Source organism: Oncorhynchus mykiss, chromosome 22 (assembly GCF_013265735.2).
Source record: "Oncorhynchus mykiss isolate Arlee chromosome 22, USDA_OmykA_1.1, whole genome shotgun sequence".
Classification (NCBI taxonomy): domain Eukaryota; kingdom Metazoa; phylum Chordata; class Actinopteri; order Salmoniformes; family Salmonidae; genus Oncorhynchus; species Oncorhynchus mykiss.
The window spans coordinates 36864662-36887143 of record NC_048586.1 but is presented as its reverse complement, the minus strand read 5'-3'; the positions used below and the strand labels follow the sequence as shown (position 1 = coordinate 36887143).

The 22482-nt window shown below is 56.9% G+C and overlaps 1 protein-coding gene across 1 annotated transcript in view; it reads right to left on the bottom strand.

The window, feature by feature from the left end:
- The window catches only part of LOC110501807 (protein disulfide-isomerase A5), a 78513-nt gene that overhangs the window by 30083 nt on the left and 25948 nt on the right, over positions 1-22482 (bottom strand). Inside the window, exons 10-11 of the mRNA XM_036959223.1 lie at positions 19917-19988; positions 17010-17146 (exon numbers count right to left, since the gene is read on the bottom strand). Coding sequence (XP_036815118.1) covers positions 17010-17146; positions 19917-19988 — 209 coding nt within the window. The remainder of the gene's footprint in view (positions 1-17009; positions 17147-19916; positions 19989-22482) is intronic.

Genomic DNA, 22482 nt, shown 5'->3' with positions numbered 1-22482 from the left:
AGGGAGGGAGGGAGGGAGCAGCACAGACAACTGAACCAGCCACAGTGTGGAGGGAGGGAGGGAGCAGCACAGACAACTGAACCAGCCACAGTGTGGAGGGAGGGAGCAGCACAGACAACAACCAGCCACAGTGTGGAGGGAGGGAGCAGCACAGACAACAACCAGCCACAGTGTGGAGGGAGGGAGGGAGCAGCACAGACAACTGAACCAGCCACAGTGTGGAGGGAGGGAGGGAGCAGCACAGACAACTGAACCAGCCGCAGTGTGGAGGGAGGGAGGGAGCAGCACAGACAACTGAACCAGCAGTGTGGAGGGAGGGAGCAGCACAGACAACTGAACCAGCCACAGTGTGGAGAGACGGAGCAGCACAGACAACAACCAGCCACAGTGTGGAGGGAGGGAGGGAGCAGCACAGACAACTGAACCAGCAGTGTGGAGGGAGGGAGGGAGCAGCACAGACAACTGAACCAGCCACAGTGTGGAGGGAGGGAGCAGCACAGACAACTGAACCAGCCAGTGTGGAGGGAGGGAGCAGCACAGACAACTGAACCAGCCACAGTGTGGAGGGAGGGAGCAGCACAGACAACTGAACCAGCCACAGTGTGGAGGGAGGGAGCAGCACAGACAACAACCAGGCACAGTGTGGAGGGAGGGAGGGAGCAGCACAGACAACTGAACCAGCCAGTGTGGAGGGACGGAGCAGCACAGACAACTGAACCAGCCAGTGTGGAGGGACGGAGCAGCACAGACAACAACCAGGCACAGTGTGGAGGGACGGAGCAGCACAGACAACTGAATCAGCCAGTGTGGAGGGACGGAGCAGCACAGACAACTGAACCAGCCAGTGTGGAGGGACGGAGCAGCACAGACAACAACCAGCCACAGTGTGGAGGGAGGGAGCAGCACAGACAACTGAACCAGCAGTGTGGAGGGAGGGAGCAGCACAGACAACTGAACCAGCAGTGTGGAGGGAGGGAGCAGCACAGACAACTGAACCAGCCGCAGTGTGGAGGGAGGGAGCAGCACAGACAACTGAACCAGCCACAGTGTGGAGGGACGGAGCAGCACAGACAACTGAACCAGCCACAGTGTGGAGGGAGGGAGCAGCACAGACAACTGAACCAGCCACAGTGTGGAGGGAGGGAGGGAGCAGCACAGACAACTGAACCAGCCAGTGTGGAGGGAGCAGCACAGACAACTGAACCAGCAGTGTGGAGGGAGGGAGCAGCACAGACAACTGAACCAGCAGTGTGGAGGGAGGGAGCAGCACAGACAACTGAACCAGCAGTGTGGAGGGAGGGAGGGAGCAGCACAAACAACTGAACCAGCAGTGTGGAGGGAGGGAGGGAGCAGCACAAACAACTGAACCAGCAGTGTGGAGGGAGGGAGCAGCACAGACAACTGAACCAGCCACAGTGTGAAGGGAGGGAGCAGCACAGACAACTGAACCAGCCACAGTGTGGAGGGAGGGAGGGAGCAGCACAGACAACTGAACCAGCCACAGTGTGAAGGGAGGGAGCAGCACAGACAACAACCAGCCACAGTGTGGAGGGAGGGAGGGAGCAGCACAGACAACAACCAGGAACAGTGTGGAGGGACGGAGCAGCACAGACAACTGAACCAGCCAGTGTGGAGGGACGGAGCAGCACAGACAACTGAACCAGCCACAGTGTGGAGGGAGGGAGCAGCACAGACAACTGAACCAGCCAGTGTGGAGGGACGGAGCAGCACAGACAACAACCAGCCACAGTGTGGAGGGAGGGAGCAGCACAGACAACAACCAGGCACAGTGTGGAGGGACGGAGCAGCACAGACAACAACCAGGCACAGTGTGGAGGGACGGAGCAGCACAGACAACTGAACCAGCCAGTGTGGAGGGACGGAGCAGCACAGACAACTGAACCAGCCACAGTGTGAAGGGAGGGAGCAGCACAGACAACAACCAGGCAAAGTGTGGAGGGAGGGAGCAGCACAGACAACAACCAGGCACAGTGTGGAGGGAGGGAGCAGCACAGACAACAACCAGCCACAGTGTGGAGGGAGGGAGCAGCACAGACAACAACCAGGCACAGTGTGGAGGGAGGGAGCAGCACAGACAACTGAACCAGCCACAGCGTGGAGGGAGGGAGCAGCACAGACAACAACCAGGCACAGTGTGGAGGGAGGGAGCAGCACAGACAACAACCAGGCACAGTGTGGAGGGAGGGAGCAGCACAGACAACAACCAGCCACAGTGTGGAGGGAGGGAGCAGCACAGACAACAACCAGCCACAGTGTGGAGGGAGGGAGCAGCAGAGACAACTGAACCAGCCACAGTGTGGAGGGAGGGAGCAGCACAGACAACTGAACCAGCCACAGCGTGGAGGGAGGGAGCAGCACAGACAACTGAACCAGCCACAGTGTGGAGGGAGGGAGCAGCACAGACAACTGAACCAGCCACAGTGTGGAGGGAGGGAGCAGCACAGACAACTGAACCAGCCACAGTGTGGAGGGAGGGAGCAGCACAGACAACTGAGCCAGCCACAGTGTGGAGGGAGGGAGCAGCACAGACAACTGAACCAGCCACAGTGTGGAGGGAGGGAGCAGCACAGACAACTGAACCAGCCACAGTGTGGAGGGAGGGAGCAGCACAGACAACTGAACCAGCCACAGTGTGGAGGGAGGGAGCAGCACAGACAACTGAACCAGCCACAGTGTGGAGGGAGCAGCACAGACAACTGAACCAGCCACAGTGTGGAGGGAGGGAGCAGCACAGATCACTGAACCAGCCACAGTGTGGAGGGAGGGAGCAGCACAGACAACTGAACCAGCAGTGTGGAGGGAGGGAGCAGCACAGACAACTGAACCAGCCGTGTGGAGGGAGGGAGCAGCACAGACAACTGAACCAGCCGCAGTGTGGAGGGAGGGAGCAGCACAGACAACTGAACCAGCCGCAGTGTGGAGGGAGGGAGCAGCACAGACAACTGAACCAGCCACAGTGTGGAGGGAGGGAGCAGCACAGACAACTGAACCAGCCACAGTGTGGAGGGAGGGAGCAGCACAGACAACTGAACCAGCCACAGTGTGGAGGGAGGGAGCAGCACAGACAACTGAACCAGCCACAGTGTGGAGGGAGGGAGCAGCACAGACAACTGAACCAGCCACAGTGTGGAGGGAGGGAGCAGCACAGACAACAACCAGGCACAGTGCGGAGGGAGGGAGCAGCACAGACAACTGAACCAGCCACAGTGTGGAGGGAGCAGCACAGACAACTGAACCAGCAGTGTGGAGGGAGCAGCACAGACAACTGAACCAGCCACAGTGTGGAGGGAGGGAGCAGCACAGACAACTGAACGAGCCACAGTGTGGAGGGAGGGAGCAGCACAGACAACTGAACCAGCCACAGTGTGGAGGGAGGGAGCAGCACAGACAACTGAACCAGCCACAGTGTGGAGGGAGGGAGGGAGCAGCACAGACAACTGAACCAGCCACAGTGTGGAGGGAGGGAGGGAGCAGCACAGACAACTGAACCAGCCACAGTGTGGAGGGAGGGAGGGAGGGAGCAGCACAGACAACTGAACCAGCCACAGTGTGGAGGGAGGGAGGGAGGGAGCAGCACAGACAACTGAACCAGCCACAGTGTGGAGGGAGGGAGGGAGCAGCACAGACAACTGAACCAGCCACAGTGTGGAGGGAGGGAGCAGCACAGACAACAACCAGCCACAGTGTGGAGGGAGGGAGCAGCACAGACAACAACCAGCCACAGTGTGGAGGGAGGGAGGGAGCAGCACAGACAACTGAACCAGCCACAGTGTGGAGGGAGGGAGGGAGCAGCACAGACAACTGAACCAGCCGCAGTGTGGAGGGAGGGAGGGAGCAGCACAGACAACTGAACCAGCAGTGTGGAGGGAGGGAGCAGCACAGACAACTGAACCAGCCACAGTGTGGAGAGACGGAGCAGCACAGACAACAACCAGCCACAGTGTGGAGGGAGGGAGGGAGCAGCACAGACAACTGAACCAGCAGTGTGGAGGGAGGGAGGGAGCAGCACAGACAACTGAACCAGCCACAGTGTGGAGGGAGGGAGCAGCACAGACAACTGAACCAGCCAGTGTGGAGGGAGGGAGCAGCACAGACAACTGAACCAGCCACAGTGTGGAGGGAGGGAGCAGCACAGACAACTGAACCAGCCACAGTGTGGAGGGAGGGAGCAGCACAGACAACAACCAGGCACAGTGTGGAGGGAGGGAGGGAGCAGCACAGACAACTGAACCAGCCAGTGTGGAGGGACGGAGCAGCACAGACAACTGAACCAGCCAGTGTGGAGGGACGGAGCAGCACAGACAACAACCAGGCACAGTGTGGAGGGACGGAGCAGCACAGACAACTGAATCAGCCAGTGTGGAGGGACGGAGCAGCACAGACAACTGAACCAGCCAGTGTGGAGGGACGGAGCAGCACAGACAACAACCAGCCACAGTGTGGAGGGAGGGAGCAGCACAGACAACTGAACCAGCAGTGTGGAGGGAGGGAGCAGCACAGACAACTGAACCAGCAGTGTGGAGGGAGGGAGCAGCACAGACAACTGAACCAGCCGCAGTGTGGAGGGAGGGAGCAGCACAGACAACTGAACCAGCCACAGTGTGGAGGGACGGAGCAGCACAGACAACTGAACCAGCCACAGTGTGGAGGGAGGGAGCAGCACAGACAACTGAACCAGCCACAGTGTGGAGGGAGGGAGGGAGCAGCACAGACAACTGAACCAGCCAGTGTGGAGGGAGCAGCACAGACAACTGAACCAGCAGTGTGGAGGGAGGGAGCAGCACAGACAACTGAACCAGCAGTGTGGAGGGAGGGAGGGAGCAGCACAAACAACTGAACCAGCAGTGTGGAGGGAGGGAGGGAGCAGCACAAACAACTGAACCAGCAGTGTGGAGGGAGGGAGCAGCACAGACAACTGAACCAGCCACAGTGTGAAGGGAGGGAGCAGCACAGACAACTGAACCAGCCACAGTGTGGAGGGAGGGAGGGAGCAGCACAGACAACTGAACCAGCCACAGTGTGAAGGGAGGGAGCAGCACAGACAACAACCAGCCACAGTGTGGAGGGAGGGAGGGAGCAGCACAGACAACAACCAGGAACAGTGTGGAGGGACGGAGCAGCACAGACAACTGAACCAGCCAGTGTGGAGGGACGGAGCAGCACAGACAACTGAACCAGCCACAGTGTGGAGGGAGGGAGCAGCACAGACAACTGAACCAGCCAGTGTGGAGGGACGGAGCAGCACAGACAACAACCAGCCACAGTGTGGAGGGAGGGAGCAGCACAGACAACAACCAGGCACAGTGTGGAGGGACGGAGCAGCACAGACAACAACCAGGCACAGTGTGGAGGGACGGAGCAGCACAGACAACTGAACCAGCCAGTGTGGAGGGACGGAGCAGCACAGACAACTGAACCAGCCACAGTGTGAAGGGAGGGAGCAGCACAGACAACAACCAGGCAAAGTGTGGAGGGAGGGAGCAGCACAGACAACAACCAGGCACAGTGTGGAGGGAGGGAGCAGCACAGACAACAACCAGCCACAGTGTGGAGGGAGGGAGCAGCACAGACAACAACCAGGCACAGTGTGGAGGGAGGGAGCAGCACAGACAACTGAACCAGCCACAGCGTGGAGGGAGGGAGCAGCACAGACAACAACCAGGCACAGTGTGGAGGGAGGGAGCAGCACAGACAACAACCAGGCACAGTGTGGAGGGAGGGAGCAGCACAGACAACAACCAGCCACAGTGTGGAGGGAGGGAGCAGCACAGACAACAACCAGCCACAGTGTGGAGGGAGGGAGCAGCAGAGACAACTGAACCAGCCACAGTGTGGAGGGAGGGAGCAGCACAGACAACTGAACCAGCCACAGCGTGGAGGGAGGGAGCAGCACAGACAACTGAACCAGCCACAGTGTGGAGGGAGGGAGCAGCACAGACAACTGAACCAGCCACAGTGTGGAGGGAGGGAGCAGCACAGACAACTGAACCAGCCACAGTGTGGAGGGAGGGAGCAGCACAGACAACTGAGCCAGCCACAGTGTGGAGGGAGGGAGCAGCACAGACAACAACCAGCCACAGTGTGGCGGGAGGGAGGGAGCAGCACAGACAACTGTACCAGCCACAGTGTGGAGGGACGGAGCAGCACAGACAACTGAACCAGCCACAGTGTGGAGGGACGGAGCAGCACAGACAACTGAACCAGCCACAGTGTTGAGGGAGGGAGCAGCACAGACAACTGAACCAGCCACAGTGTGGAGGGAGGGAGGGAGCAGCACAGACAACAACCAGGCACAGTGTGGAGGGAGGGAGCAGCACAGACAACTGAACCAGCCACAGTGTGGAGGGAGGGAGCAGCACAGACAACTGAACCAGCCACAGTGTGGAGGGAGGGAGCAGCACAGACAACAACCAGCCACAGTGTGGAGGGAGGGAGGGAGCAGCACAGACAACTGAGCCAGCCACAGTGTGGAGGGAGGGAGCAGCACAGACAACAACCAGCCACAGTGTGGAGGGAGGGAGGGAGCAGCACAGACAACTGAACCAGCCACAGTGTTGAGGGAGGGAGCAGCACAGACAACTGAACCAGCCACAGTGTGGAGGGAGGGAGGGAGCAGCACAGACAACAACCAGGCACAGTGTGGAGGGAGGGAGCAGCACAGACAACTGAACCAGCCAGTGTGGAGGAAGGGAAGGAGGGAGAGAGCAGCACAGACAACAACCAGGCAGTGTGGAGGGAGGGAGCAGCACAGACAACAACCAGGCACACTGTGGAGGGAGGGAGGGAGCAGCACAGACAACTGAACCAGCCACAGTGTGGAGGGAGGGAGCAGCACAGACAACTGAACCAGCCACAGTGTGGAGGGAGGGAGCAGCACAGACAACAACCAGCCACAGTGTGGAGGGAGGGAGGGAGCAGCACAGACAACTGAACCAGCCACAGTGTGGAGGGAGGGAGCAGCACAGACAACAACCAGGCACAGTCTGGAGGGAGGGAGCAGCACAGACAACTGAACCAGCCAGTGTGGAGGGAGGGAGCAGCACAGACAACAACCAGCCACAGTGTGGAGGGAGGGAGGGAGCAGCACAGACAACAACCAGCCACAGTGTGGAGGGTGGGAGGGAGCAGCACAGACAACTGAACCAGCCACAGTGTGGAGGGAGGGAGGGAGCAGCACAGACAACAACCAGGCACAGTGCGGAGGGAGGGAGCAGCACAGACAACTGAACCAGCCACAGTGTGGAGGGAGCAGCACAGACAACTGAACCAGCAGTGTGGAGGGAGCAGCACAGACAACTGAACCAGCCACAGTGTGGAGGGAGGGAGCAGCACAGACAACTGAACGAGCCACAGTGTGGAGGGAGGGAGCAGCGCAGACAACTGAACCAGCCACAGTGTGGAGGGAGGGAGGGAGCAGCACAGACAACTGAACCAGCCACAGTGTGGAGGGAATGGAGGGAGCAGCACAGACAACTGAACCAGCCACAGTGTGGAGGGAGGGAGGGAGCAGCACAGACAACAACCAGCCACAGTGTGGAGGGTGGGAGGGAGCAGCACAGACAACTGAACCAGCCACAGTGTGGAGGGAGGGAGGGAGCAGCACAGACAACAACCAGGCACAGTGCGGAGGGAGGGAGCAGCACAGACAACTGAACCAGCCACAGTGTGGAGGGAGCAGCACAGACAACTGAACCAGCAGTGTGGAGGGAGCAGCACAGACAACTGAACCAGCCACAGTGTGGAGGTAGGGAGCAGCACAGACAACTGAACGAGCCACAGTGTGGAGGGAGGGAGCAGCACAGACAACTGAACCAGCCACAGTGTGGAGGGAGGGAGGGAGCAGCACAGACAACTGAACCAGCCACAGTGTGGAGGGAGGGAGGGAGCAGCACAGACAACTGAACCAGCCACAGTGTGGAGGGAGGGAGGGAGCAGCACAGACAACTGAACCAGCCACAGTGTGGAGGGAGGGAGGGAGCAGCACAGACAACTGAACCAGCCACAGTGTGGAGGGAGGGAGGGAGCAGCACAGACAACTGAACCAGCAGTGTGGAGGGAGGGAGCAGCACAGACAACTGAACCAGCCAGTGTGGAGAGACGGAGCAGCACAGAAAACAACCAGCCACAGTGTGGAGGGAGGGAGGGAGCAGCACAGACAACTGAACCAGCAGTGTGGAGGGAGGGAGGGAGCAGCACAGACAACTGAACCAGCCACAGTGTGGAGGGAGGGAGCACCACAGACAACAACCAGCCACAGTGTGGAGGGAGGGAGGGAGCAGCACAGACAACTGAACCAGCCACAGTGTGGAGGGAGGGAGCAGCACAGACAACTGAACCAGCCAGTGTGGAGGGAGGGAGCAGCACAGACAACTGAACCAGCCACAGTGTGGAGGGAGGGAGCAGCACAGACAACTGAACCAGCCACAGTGTGGAGGGAGGGAGCAGCACAGACAACAACCAGGCACAGTGTGGAGGGAGGGAGGGAGCAGCACAGACAACTGAACCAGCCAGTGTGGAGGGACGGAGCAGCACAGACAACTGAACCAGCCAGTGTGGAGGGACGGAGCAGCACAGACAACTGAACCAGCCAGTGTGGAGGGACGGAGCAGCACAGACAACTGAACCAGCCAGTGTGGAGGGACGGAGCAGCACAGACAACTGAACCAGCCACAGTGTGGAGGGAGGGAGGGAGCAGCACAGACAACTGAACCAGCCAGTGTGGAGGGAGCAGCACAGACAACTGAACCAGCAGTGTGGAGGGAGGGAGCAGCACAGACAACTGAACCAGCAGTGTGGAGGGAGGGAGGGAGCAGCACAAACAACTGAACCAGCCACAGTGTGAAGGGAGGGAGCAGCACAGACAACTGAACCAGCCACAGTGTGGAGGGAGGGAGGGAGCAGCACAGACAACTGAACCAGCCACAGTGTGAAGGGAGGGAGCAGCACAGACAACTGAACCAGCCACAGTGTGGAGGGAGGGAGGGAGCAGCACAGACAACAACCAGGCACAGTGTGGAGGGACGGAGCAGCACAGACAACAACCAGGCACAGTGTGGAGGGACGGAGCAGCACAGACAACTGAATCAGCCAGTGTGGAGGGACGGAGCAGCACAGACAACTGAACCAGCCAGTGTGGAGGGACGGAGCAGCACAGACAACAACCAGCCACAGTGTGGAGGGAGGGAGCAGCACAGACAACTGAACCAGCCACAGTGTGGAGGGAGGGAGCAGCACAGACAACTGAACCAGCCACAGTGTGGAGGGAGGGAGCAGCACAGACAACTGAACCAGCCACAGTGTGGAGGGAGGGAGCAGCACAGACAACTGAACCAGCCACAGTGTGGAGGGAGCAGCACAGACAACTGAACCAGCCACAGTGTGGAGGGAGGGAGCAGCACAGATCACTGAACCAGCCACAGTGTGGAGGGAGGGAGCAGCACAGACAACTGAACCAGCAGTGTGGAGGGAGGGAGCAGCACAGACAACTGAACCAGCCGTGTGGAGGGAGGGAGCAGCACAGACAACTGAACCAGCCGCAGTGTGGAGGGAGGGAGCAGCACAGACAACTGAACCAGCCGCAGTGTGGAGGGAGGGAGCAGCACAGACAACTGAACCAGCCACAGTGTGGAGGGAGGGAGCAGCACAGACAACTGAACCAGCCACAGTGTGGAGGGAGGGAGCAGCACAGACAACTGAACCAGCCACAGTGTGGAGGGAGGGAGCAGCACAGACAACTGAACCAGCCACAGTGTGGAGGGAGGGAGCAGCACAGACAACTGAACCAGCCACAGTGTGGAGGGAGGGAGCAGCACAGACAACAACCAGGCACAGTGCGGAGGGAGGGAGCAGCACAGACAACTGAACCAGCCACAGTGTGGAGGGAGCAGCACAGACAACTGAACCAGCAGTGTGGAGGGAGCAGCACAGACAACTGAACCAGCCACAGTGTGGAGGGAGGGAGCAGCACAGACAACTGAACCAGCCACAGTGTGGAGGGAGGGAGGGAGCAGCACAGACAACAACCAGGCACAGTGTGGAGGGAGGGAGCAGCACAGACAACTGAACCAGCCAGTGTGGAGGAAGGGAAGGAGGGAGAGAGCAGCACAGACAACAACCAGGCAGTGTGGAGGGAGGGAGCAGCACAGACAACAACCAGGCACACTGTGGAGGGAGGGAGGGAGCAGCAAAGACAACTGAACCAGCCACAGTGTGGAGGGAGGGAGCAGCACAGACAACTGAACCAGCCACAGTGTGGAGGGAGGGAGCAGCACAGACAACAACCAGCCACAGTGTGGAGGGAGGGAGGGAGCAGCACAGACAACTGAGCCAGCCACAGTGTGGAGGGAGGGAGCAGCACAGACAACAACCAGCCACAGTGTGGAGGGAGGGAGGGAGCAGCACAGACAACTGAACCAGCCACAGTGTTGAGGGAGGGAGCAGCACAGACAACTGAACCAGCCACAGTGTGGAGGGAGGGAGGGAGCAGCACAGACAACAACCAGGCACAGTGTGGAGGGAGGGAGCAGCACAGACAACTGAACCAGCCAGTGTGGAGGAAGGGAAGGAGGGAGAGAGCAGCACAGACAACAACCAGGCAGTGTGGAGGGAGGGAGCAGCACAGACAACAACCAGGCACACTGTGGAGGGAGGGAGGGAGCAGCACAGACAACTGAACCAGCCACAGTGTGGAGGGAGGGAGCAGCACAGACAACTGAACCAGCCACAGTGTGGAGGGAGGGAGCAGCACAGACAACAACCAGCCACAGTGTGGAGGGAGGGAGGGAGCAGCACAGACAACTGAACCAGCCACAGTGTGGAGGGAGGGAGCAGCACAGACAACAACCAGGCACAGTCTGGAGGGAGGGAGCAGCACAGACAACTGAACCAGCCAGTGTGGAGGGAGGGAGCAGCACAGACAACAACCAGCCACAGTGTGGAGGGAGGGAGGGAGCAGCACAGACAACAACCAGCCACAGTGTGGAGGGTGGGAGGGAGCAGCACAGACAACTGAACCAGCCACAGTGTGGAGGGAGGGAGGGAGCAGCACAGACAACAACCAGGCACAGTGCGGAGGGAGGGAGCAGCACAGACAACTGAACCAGCCACAGTGTGGAGGGAGCAGCACAGACAACTGAACCAGCAGTGTGGAGGGAGCAGCACAGACAACTGAACCAGCCACAGTGTGGAGGGAGGGAGCAGCACAGACAACTGAACGAGCCACAGTGTGGAGGGAGGGAGCAGCACAGACAACTGAACCAGCCACAGTGTGGAGGGAGGGAGGGAGCAGCACAGACAACTGAACCAGCCACAGTGTGGAGGGAATGGAGGGAGCAGCACAGACAACTGAACCAGCCACAGTGTGGAGGGAGGGAGGGAGCAGCACAGACAACAACCAGCCACAGTGTGGAGGGTGGGAGGGAGCAGCACAGACAACTGAACCAGCCACAGTGTGGAGGGAGGGAGGGAGCAGCACAGACAACAACCAGGCACAGTGCGGAGGGAGGGAGCAGCACAGACAACTGAACCAGCCACAGTGTGGAGGGAGCAGCACAGACAACTGAACCAGCAGTGTGGAGGGAGCAGCACAGACAACTGAACCAGCCACAGTGTGGAGGTAGGGAGCAGCACAGACAACTGAACGAGCCACAGTGTGGAGGGAGGGAGCAGCACAGACAACTGAACCAGCCACAGTGTGGAGGGAGGGAGGGAGCAGCACAGACAACTGAACCAGCCACAGTGTGGAGGGAGGGAGGGAGCAGCACAGACAACTGAACCAGCCACAGTGTGGAGGGAGGGAGGGAGCAGCACAGACAACTGAACCAGCCACAGTGTGGAGGGAGGGAGGGAGCAGCACAGACAACTGAACCAGCCACAGTGTGGAGGGAGGGAGGGAGCAGCACAGACAACTGAACCAGCAGTGTGGAGGGAGGGAGCAGCACAGACAACTGAACCAGCCAGTGTGGAGAGACGGAGCAGCACAGAAAACAACCAGCCACAGTGTGGAGGGAGGGAGGGAGCAGCACAGACAACTGAACCAGCAGTGTGGAGGGAGGGAGGGAGCAGCACAGACAACTGAACCAGCCACAGTGTGGAGGGAGGGAGCACCACAGACAACAACCAGCCACAGTGTGGAGGGAGGGAGGGAGCAGCACAGACAACTGAACCAGCCACAGTGTGGAGGGAGGGAGCAGCACAGACAACTGAACCAGCCAGTGTGGAGGGAGGGAGCAGCACAGACAACTGAACCAGCCACAGTGTGGAGGGAGGGAGCAGCACAGACAACTGAACCAGCCACAGTGTGGAGGGAGGGAGCAGCACAGACAACAACCAGGCACAGTGTGGAGGGAGGGAGGGAGCAGCACAGACAACTGAACCAGCCAGTGTGGAGGGACGGAGCAGCACAGACAACTGAACCAGCCAGTGTGGAGGGACGGAGCAGCACAGACAACTGAACCAGCCAGTGTGGAGGGACGGAGCAGCACAGACAACTGAACCAGCCAGTGTGGAGGGACGGAGCAGCACAGACAACTGAACCAGCCACAGTGTGGAGGGAGGGAGGGAGCAGCACAGACAACTGAACCAGCCAGTGTGGAGGGAGCAGCACAGACAACTGAACCAGCAGTGTGGAGGGAGGGAGCAGCACAGACAACTGAACCAGCAGTGTGGAGGGAGGGAGGGAGCAGCACAAACAACTGAACCAGCCACAGTGTGAAGGGAGGGAGCAGCACAGACAACTGAACCAGCCACAGTGTGGAGGGAGGGAGGGAGCAGCACAGACAACTGAACCAGCCACAGTGTGAAGGGAGGGAGCAGCACAGACAACTGAACCAGCCACAGTGTGGAGGGAGGGAGGGAGCAGCACAGACAACAACCAGGCACAGTGTGGAGGGACGGAGCAGCACAGACAACAACCAGGCACAGTGTGGAGGGACGGAGCAGCACAGACAACTGAATCAGCCAGTGTGGAGGGACGGAGCAGCACAGACAACTGAACCAGCCAGTGTGGAGGGACGGAGCAGCACAGACAACAACCAGCCACAGTGTGGAGGGAGGGAGCAGCACAGACAACTGAACCAGCCACAGTGTGGAGGGAGGGAGCAGCACAGACAACTGAACCAGCCACAGTGTGGAGGGAGGGAGCAGCACAGACAACTGAACCAGCCACAGTGTGGAGGGAGGGAGCAGCACAGACAACTGAACCAGCCACAGTGTGGAGGGAGCAGCACAGACAACTGAACCAGCCACAGTGTGGAGGGAGGGAGCAGCACAGATCACTGAACCAGCCACAGTGTGGAGGGAGGGAGCAGCACAGACAACTGAACCAGCAGTGTGGAGGGAGGGAGCAGCACAGACAACTGAACCAGCCGTGTGGAGGGAGGGAGCAGCACAGACAACTGAACCAGCCGCAGTGTGGAGGGAGGGAGCAGCACAGACAACTGAACCAGCCGCAGTGTGGAGGGAGGGAGCAGCACAGACAACTGAACCAGCCACAGTGTGGAGGGAGGGAGCAGCACAGACAACTGAACCAGCCACAGTGTGGAGGGAGGGAGCAGCACAGACAACTGAACCAGCCACAGTGTGGAGGGAGGGAGCAGCACAGACAACTGAACCAGCCACAGTGTGGAGGGAGGGAGCAGCACAGACAACTGAACCAGCCACAGTGTGGAGGGAGGGAGCAGCACAGACAACAACCAGGCACAGTGCGGAGGGAGGGAGCAGCACAGACAACTGAACCAGCCACAGTGTGGAGGGAGCAGCACAGACAACTGAACCAGCAGTGTGGAGGGAGCAGCACAGACAACTGAACCAGCCACAGTGTGGAGGGAGGGAGCAGCACAGACAACTGAACGAGCCACAGTGTGGAGGGAGGGAGCAGCACAGACAACTGAACCAGCCACAGTGTGGAGGGAGGGAGCAGCACAGACAACTGAACCAGCCACAGTGTGGAGGGAGGGAGGGAGCAGCACAGACAACTGAACCAGCCACAGTGTGGAGGGAGGGAGGGAGCAGCACAGACAACTGAACCAGCCACAGTGTGGAGGGAGGGAGGGAGCAGCACAGACAACTGAACCAGCCACATTGTGGAGGGAGGGAGGGAGGGAGCAGCACAGACAACTGAACCAGCCACAGTGTGGAGGGAGGGAGGGAGCAGCACAGACAACTGAACCAGCCACAGTGTGGAGGGAGGGAGCAGCACAGACAACAACCAGCCACAGTGTGGAGGGAGGGAGCAGCACAGACAACAACCAGCCACAGTGTGGAGGGAGGGAGGGAGCAGCACAGACAACTGAACCAGCCACAGTGTGGAGGGAGGGAGGGAGCAGCACAGACAACTGAACCAGCCGCAGTGTGGAGGGAGGGAGGGAGCAGCACAGACAACTGAACCAGCAGTGTGGAGGGAGGGAGCAGCACAGACAACTGAACCAGCCACAGTGTGGAGAGACGGAGCAGCACAGACAACAACCAGCCACAGTGTGGAGGGAGGGAGGGAGCAGCACAGACAACTGAACCAGCAGTGTGGAGGGAGGGAGGGAGCAGCACAGACAACTGAACCAGCCACAGTGTGGAGGGAGGGAGCAGCACAGACAACTGAACCAGCCAGTGTGGAGGGAGGGAGCAGCACAGACAACTGAACCAGCCACAGTGTGGAGGGAGGGAGCAGCACAGACAACTGAACCAGCCACAGTGTGGAGGGAGGGAGCAGCACAGACAACAACCAGGCACAGTGTGGAGGGAGGGAGGGAGCAGCACAGACAACTGAACCAGCCAGTGTGGAGGGACGGAGCAGCACAGACAACTGAACCAGCCAGTGTGGAGGGACGGAGCAGCACAGACAACAACCAGGCACAGTGTGGAGGGACGGAGCAGCACAGACAACTGAATCAGCCAGTGTGGAGGGACGGAGCAGCACAGACAACTGAACCAGCCAGTGTGGAGGGACGGAGCAGCACAGACAACAACCAGCCACAGTGTGGAGGGAGGGAGCAGCACAGACAACTGAACCAGCAGTGTGGAGGGAGGGAGCAGCACAGACAACTGAACCAGCAGTGTGGAGGGAGGGAGCAGCACAGACAACTGAACCAGCCGCAGTGTGGAGGGAGGGAGCAGCACAGACAACTGAACCAGCCACAGTGTGGAGGGAGGGAGCAGCACAGACAACTGAACCAGCCACAGTGTGGAGGGAGGGAGGGAGCAGCACAGACAACTGAACCAGCCAGTGTGGAGGGAGCAGCACAGACAACTGAACCAGCAGTGTGGAGGGAGGGAGCAGCACAGACAACTGAACCAGCAGTGTGGAGGGAGGGAGGGAGCAGCACAAACAACTGAACCAGCAGTGTGGAGGGAGGGAGCAGCACAGACAACTGAACCAGCCACAGTGTGAAGGGAGGGAGCAGCACAGACAACTGAACCAGCCACAGTGTGGAGGGAGGGAGGGAGCAGCACAGACAACAACCAGGAACAGTGTGGAGGGACGGAGCAGCACAGACAACTGAACCAGCCAGTGTGGAGGGACGGAGCAGCACAGACAACTGAACCAGCCACAGTGTGGAGGGAGGGAGCAGCACAGACAACTGAACCAGCCAGTGTGGAGGGAGGGAGCAGCACAGACAACAACCAGGCACAGTGTGGAGGGACGGAGCAGCACAGACAACAACCAGGCACAGTGTGGAGGGACGGAGCAGCACAGACAACTGAACCAGCCAGTGTGGAGGGACGGAGCAGCACAGACAACAACCAGCCACAGTGTGGAGGGAGGGAGCAGCACAGACAACTGAACCAGCCACAGTGTGGAGGGAGGGAGCAGCACAGACAACTGAACCAGCCACAGTGTGGAGGGAGGGAGCAGCACAGACAACTGAACCAGCCACAGTGTGGAGGGAGGGAGCAGCACAGACAACTGAACCAGCCACAGTGTGGAGGGAGGGAGCAGCACAGACAACTGAACCAGCCACAGTGTGGAGGGAGGGAGCAGCACAGACAACTGAACCAGCCACAGTGTGGAGGGAGGGAGCAGCACAGACAACTGAACCAGCCACAGTGTGGAGGGAGGGAGCAGCACAGACAACTGAACCAGCCACAGTGTGGAGGGAGGGAGCAGCACAGACAACTGAACCAGCCACAGTGTGGAGGGAGGGAGCAGCACAGACAACTGAACCAGCCACAGTGTGGAGGGAGGGAGCAGCACAGACAACTGAGCCAGCAGTGTTGATGCTCTTGACCATGAGACCATTACTCTCACCATGACAGGTGGACCATTAAGAAACTGCAGTGTGTGTCTCCACGTGTTCTTGGCAGTGCCAGGGAGGGTTTGTGTGTGTGTGTGTGTGTGTGTGTGTGTGTGTGTGTGTGTGTGTGTGTGTATACACACACAAGCTGCTGAAATGCCTGATATGCTTGTATCAGCTGGCTGCTCTTGGCTTGGGTGTCTCAGTCCACAGCAGTGCCCCGTGAAGAGTGACAGCCAGGCTGCCCATCGTGAGAGGCAGGGCACCAAGGGGCGAGGGTGGGTCGGTTTAGTGGCCTTCCTGTGTTATAACAAGGAGCCAGATAAAATGGGACTTTTACCCCCAGTGAGCCTGGGCCCGTTATTTACTACAAATGGGTTCCAGGGTGGGTCCACAGGAGGTGTCTTCATGCAGATTCAGAGTGTAACAATGCATGTAATGTTGCATTTCAAAATGTGTTTCAATATGCACATGCAATTGAAGTAATAGTGCGTTTTGACAACAGCACAGGTTTTCAACTCTGTCAAAACATCCCCCCCTGACGTTTCCCTGCTTCTCTCCTGATCGAGATCACATGGAAGAAGCTGAGAACTGTTTTGAAATGGAAACTGGAAACAAATAAACATGTTATCTGTGACACTTTTACATTTTCTTTTGTAACAGCAATCTGTTACATATGTAGCCTCGTGACATCATCATAGCCTGTCCCCCTGAGTGTGTGAGTGTGAGATATGCTACTCGCTGTGTGTGTTTGTTACTTACATGGGGCATAAAACATGACCAGGGCAGATGGGTGTTCCTCCAGGAACCCATCTAAGGAGTCGTCAGTCAGGTGGAAGACAGGGGAGTCAGTCTCCGACCATTGGACCTCTGGGGCCTTCGGCTGGGGGGGCTGGGGACTGGATGGAGAGAGCGAGGTGGTGGCGGTGGGGGGTGAAAATGAGAGGGAGAAAGACAGAAGGGAAAGAGGGGTGAGAGATGTAAGAAGCCCAGAAGTGAGTTAAAGCAGGTCTGTTATGAGGCAGACCTAGCTACAGATCATACTCCACCTCACGTCAGCTACATCTGGCCTGTACTGGTCACACCCGTATGACAGAGCCCTCCCTCCCACTGCCAAGACCAAATACAGACATCTTCCAGTCTTTTATCCATACTGGCCACTAGTCAAGGATAAAATGTACGAGGGTTCATAACACACTGTCTAGGGGGATGGGTATCTGTTTTAAATGTCACTATGTGCAAATGGGACGCGGTCATAAATCTACAGCTTCCAGACAGTGTGCTCTGGAGTACTTTTGATTATAACTAGGCAAGTCAGTTAAGAACAAATTCTGATGGCCATATAAGTATAAGCTAGGCTATACAGTACTTATTCATGTCCAGGTCGTTCCTAGGCAACATCAGGTGCACTTCCTCCTTACTTAGCTAGATCGTGATGAATACCTCTAAACCCCTTGTGTCTGTGGTGTCTCTTGCAGAATTCCACAATAGAGGAATCTAAAAGACAAATGCTGCAGTATTTTTCAGTTTCAGCCCATCTCGTGGTGGCTGTGTTTTTATTTATTTTTTTAAATCATTTAACTAGGCAAGTCAGTTAAGAACAAATTCCTATTTACAATGACGGCCTACCCCGGCCAAACCCGGACGATGCTGGGCCAATTGTGCGCCGCCCTATGGGACTCCCAATCACGGCCGGATGTGATGCAGCCTGGATTCAATCCAGGGACTGCAGTGACGCCTCTTGCACTGAGAAGCCCTGTGTGAGGCCGTCCACAGAGGCATATAATATTCACAAAGGATATTCGAGACGATTGGATACGTTTCTAGATACATGGGCTTTGATACGATACAGGAACCACACGTTTTAGTTTGAAATAATTCAGTGCTATTAGAGAACAAATTGATGCGATTCGGTTCAATGCACTAACATGTGTTGCATAAAACACATTCATTTTCCATTCTAAATTCAAATCTGCTGCTGATGGAGCTCATGAGCTGAGCTGAGGTGTGTGTAAATGAGTGTGTCTATGGTGTGTGTGCTATGTAAGCACCTGAGCTGAGCTATAAGGGAGGCATCTACAGTACCACCCCACTACCACTATCTGGTTAGGGGGGGGCAATGTAGCCATGTTTTCTGCCCCCCCCCCACCTTGGCACTGAAATCACCATCACCCACTAGTCAATCATTTTTGAAGATTAAGTGTTTGAGCTAGTAATGTAGTAATGTATTGTGTACAAATTAGCTATGACATAGCCAATGTATACATAGATCATTTGTACACAATAAATATTAAGCTATGACATAGCCAATGAATATACAGCACAACTTTGGATTTCACCCCATCTCAAAATCTACAATCAAATTCAAATCTATTGTAAGTTCAGCAGGTAGCCTGTTAGCAAGATGACTTGTCTCCAGTAGCTTACTTTTACTTTGGTAAAACACAATTTTCAACAGCACATATTGTAGATAGCAAGAGCCTAGCAAATTACATACGTTGTCACTCAACTAGTAAAGCCTAATATCCAGTAAGGCAATTTAGCATTTGAATGCTCAAGGTTCCGCACAGATGTGCAAGATCAGCGCACGACGCTGGGCACACTGCGCAGTGCGACTAGGCTACTGATATTCCCTGGGGTTGTTTGGCATGCACAATGACTGTCAACACAGATACATGCTTAGTTCCACACCAAATGAGAGGACGCATCAGTTGTCACAAAAAAGGAGGTATTTTTGAGAAATGCAAAGAAAGCTACAACCAAAAAAGTTAATCAGCAATTCATAAAGTTTGAATAAATTCTCTGACCAATGCATGCTACATTTGGATCGGTTTGGGGTCCGTGGACCAATGCTGACGTTTGAATAGGGACCGATGCTGATGTTTGAATAGGGACCGATGCATATCGGTGAATTGTTACATCCCTAATCATTAACTATTAGTACTACAGGTCTCCTAGCTGGTCTCCTAGCTGGTCAGACTGGACAGGACCCTGGAGAAAGCCTCAGTCAGGACCACTTTGAACAGATGCTTGGTGGGTGTGGGCGTCTGTGTGTGTTTGAGAGTGAGAGAGAGAAAGAGTGTTGTGTGTGAGTGCGTGTACTTGTTATGGGTCTACACCGTGGGACTGTCTCTGAAGTGGTTAGAACACTCCACAGAGAGGAAAGTGGTCATGGTTTGAAGCATCTGCCAGAGCCACTCGAGACTCAAACTGTCTGTGTTCTCTGACCTTAGAGGCATTGTTCCTGTTCCCATGTAACAATGTTTCCTCTCGGTCTGTGTTTCCTGAAATAGCTGTGAAATCTGTTCCGTGCCCTTTCAATAGACTAAAGCATGGTAAACAGTCGAATGAGTGTGAGTGCCAACGGGGAGTAGAGTGAATGGGGACATTAAAGGGTGTGTTGATGCACTCTTCATGCAGGAGTAAAATGCCATGTTTATCTAAAGCGGGTTACAGTACACCAAGTGTACCGGTATACATTTTTAGTATATGCATGTGGCCTTGCTAACACCACATGCTTACCAACTGAGCCCAACAGCAACATGAATAGGCCACAGAACTTTTCCCACATCAGTTCCCTAAGCAGTGATCAGAAACACTCCGGACTCTATGAGGGGAAAGTGATAAGAGGCGAAACGAAGGCAGGAAGGAAACGGTTAAAACGCTCACTTCTTCATCCAGTCAGCGATGTCCTTGGCTGTACCTCCGTAGTTTTCATAGTGGTGCAGGAACTTCCCCTTCCTAAAGACCGGGGGGAGGGAGAGAGAGAGAGATAGGGGGGAGAACAGAGAGAACAAAAAGATATAAAACATATGCTAGCGACAGTACAGCACAGAATGACCCCATCTAGAAAACCCACTAATCCATGTCATACGTGTTGCACAATGTTCTGAGTTGTGATTCTAAGAACTACGGCACTACCTACTGTAACCTACTGTTGACTACACTGAAAGAGATGAATGTGCCTTTTCATTAACACTAACATCACTTTATTGGTCAATGCACACAAGGTCCAACCGAAATTTGACTTTATCCCAACCCCTCTGAAAGACACACATTCATACATTTTTTGGATAGGACCCGGGAGCTGTTGTTGTGGGGGGTTAAGTGCCTTGTCCAGGGGCACAACGGTAGGTAATGGAATCTAGGACTTGATACTAGCAACCCTTCGATTGCCAGCTCACTTCCCACCTGATTTTTCTCGTCAGACCTGGGATTCAACCTGGCAACCCTCTGGTTGCTGGCTCGCCTTTCTAACCGCTAGGCTACCTGCCGACCCACAGAGGATATACAGGTTCCTCAGAGAGAAATACAGTACATCAGAGAGAGCTGAGTCACTGTTGTGGAAAGTGGAAAGGAAACAAAGGAAATGTTTTGTGAAAAAAAGCTCAAACAATACATTAACATCACTAGGTTTAAACTTGCTCAAATGTAGCCAACCAATAGTAAAAGAGCATATCTTGTATGGACTAATAGTTATTATGGATTAGAATATGCATTAGAATTATGGGGGGGGGGATTCCAATTGTGTGAATAATGTATCTACGTGGAAACAGATACTCATGTACTAACTTCATCTTCCCTGACCTCCTGCATGTGTCCCGAGACTGAAACAAGTCGGTGGTGGGCCGCCGAACCTAGCTGCTCCCGCCGAACCTAGCTGCTCCCGCCGAACCTAGCTGCTCCCTCCGAACCTAGCTGCTCCCTCCGAACCTAGCTGCTCCCTCCGAACCTAGCTGCTCCCTCCGAACCTAGCTGCTCCCGCCGAACCTAGCTGCTCCCGCCGAACCTAGCTGCTCCCTCCGAACCTAGCTGCTCCCTCCGAACCTAGCTGCTCCCTCCGAACCTAGCTGCTCCCTCCGAACCTAGCTGCTCCCTCCGAACCTAGCTGCTCCCGCCGAACCTAGCTGCTCCCTCCGAACCTAGCTGCTCCCTCCGAACCTAGCTGCTCCCTCCGAACCTAGCTGCTCCCGCCGAACCTAGCTGCTCCCTCCGAACCTAGCTGCTCCCGTCGAACCTAGCTGCTCCCGCCGAACCTAGCTGCTCCCGCCGAACCTAGCTGCTCCCTCCGAACCTAGCTGCTCCCGCCGAACCTAGCTGCTCCCGCCGAACCTAGCTGCTCCCTCCGAACCTAGCTGCTCCCTCCGAACCTAGCTGCTCCCTCCGAACCTAGCTGCTCCCTCCGAACCTAGCTGCTCCCTCCGAACCTAGCTGCTCCCTCCGAACCTAGCTGCTCCCGCCGAACCTAGCTGCTCCCGCCGAACCTAGCTGCTCCCGCCGAACCTAGCTGCTCCCTCCGAACCTAGCTGCTCCCTCCGAACCTAGCTGCTCCCTCCGAACCTAGCTGCTCCCTCCGAACCTAGCTGCTCCCTCCGAACCTAGCTGCTCCCTCCGAACCTAGCTGCTCCCGCCGAACCTAGCTGCTCCCGCCGAACCTAGCTGCTCCCGCCGAACCTAGCTGCTCCCGCCGAACCTAGCTGCTCCCGCCGAACCTAGCTGCTCCCGCCGAACCTAGCTGCTCCCTCCGAACCTAGCTGCTCCCTCCGAACCTAGCTGCTCCCTCCGAACCTAGCTGCTCCCTCCGAACCTAGCTGCTCCCTCCGAACCTAGCTGCTCCCTCCGAACCTAGCTGCTCCCGTCGAACCTAGCTGCTCCCGCCGAACCTAGCTGCTCCCGCCGAACCTAGCTGCTCCCGCCGAACCTAGCTGCTCCCGCCGAACCTAGCTGCTCCCGCCGAACCTAGCTGCTCCCGCCGAACCTAGCTGCTCCCGCCGAACCTAGCTGCTCCCTCCGAACCTAGCTGCTCCCTCCGAACCTAGCTGCTCCCGCCGAACCTAGCTGCTCCCGCCGAACCTAGCTGCTCCCTCCGAACCTAGCTGCTCCCGCCGAACCTAGCTGCTCCCGCCGAACCTAGCTGCTCCAGCCGAACCTAGCTGCTCCAGCCGAACCTAATGCCTGCAGATCCTGGTAATTTGTAACCGTCACTGATCTGCAGGGAATAGAATACAGCAGCCAGAGTTGTACAGTATTAGTGCCACTCATCATTTGTAGTTTAATAGGCACAGAGGGAGAGGACCTTCTGGGGGGGTTCCTACGTTTCTTTTTTGTTCCGCAAAAATGTTAAAAACATTTAGGCCTAAAGCCTGCAGGTGTAATGCACGATGATGCAGTTATATAACAAGTTATAAAGCATTATACATGCAGGTTTTAAGTGTCGACAAAATGCTTAACTTTG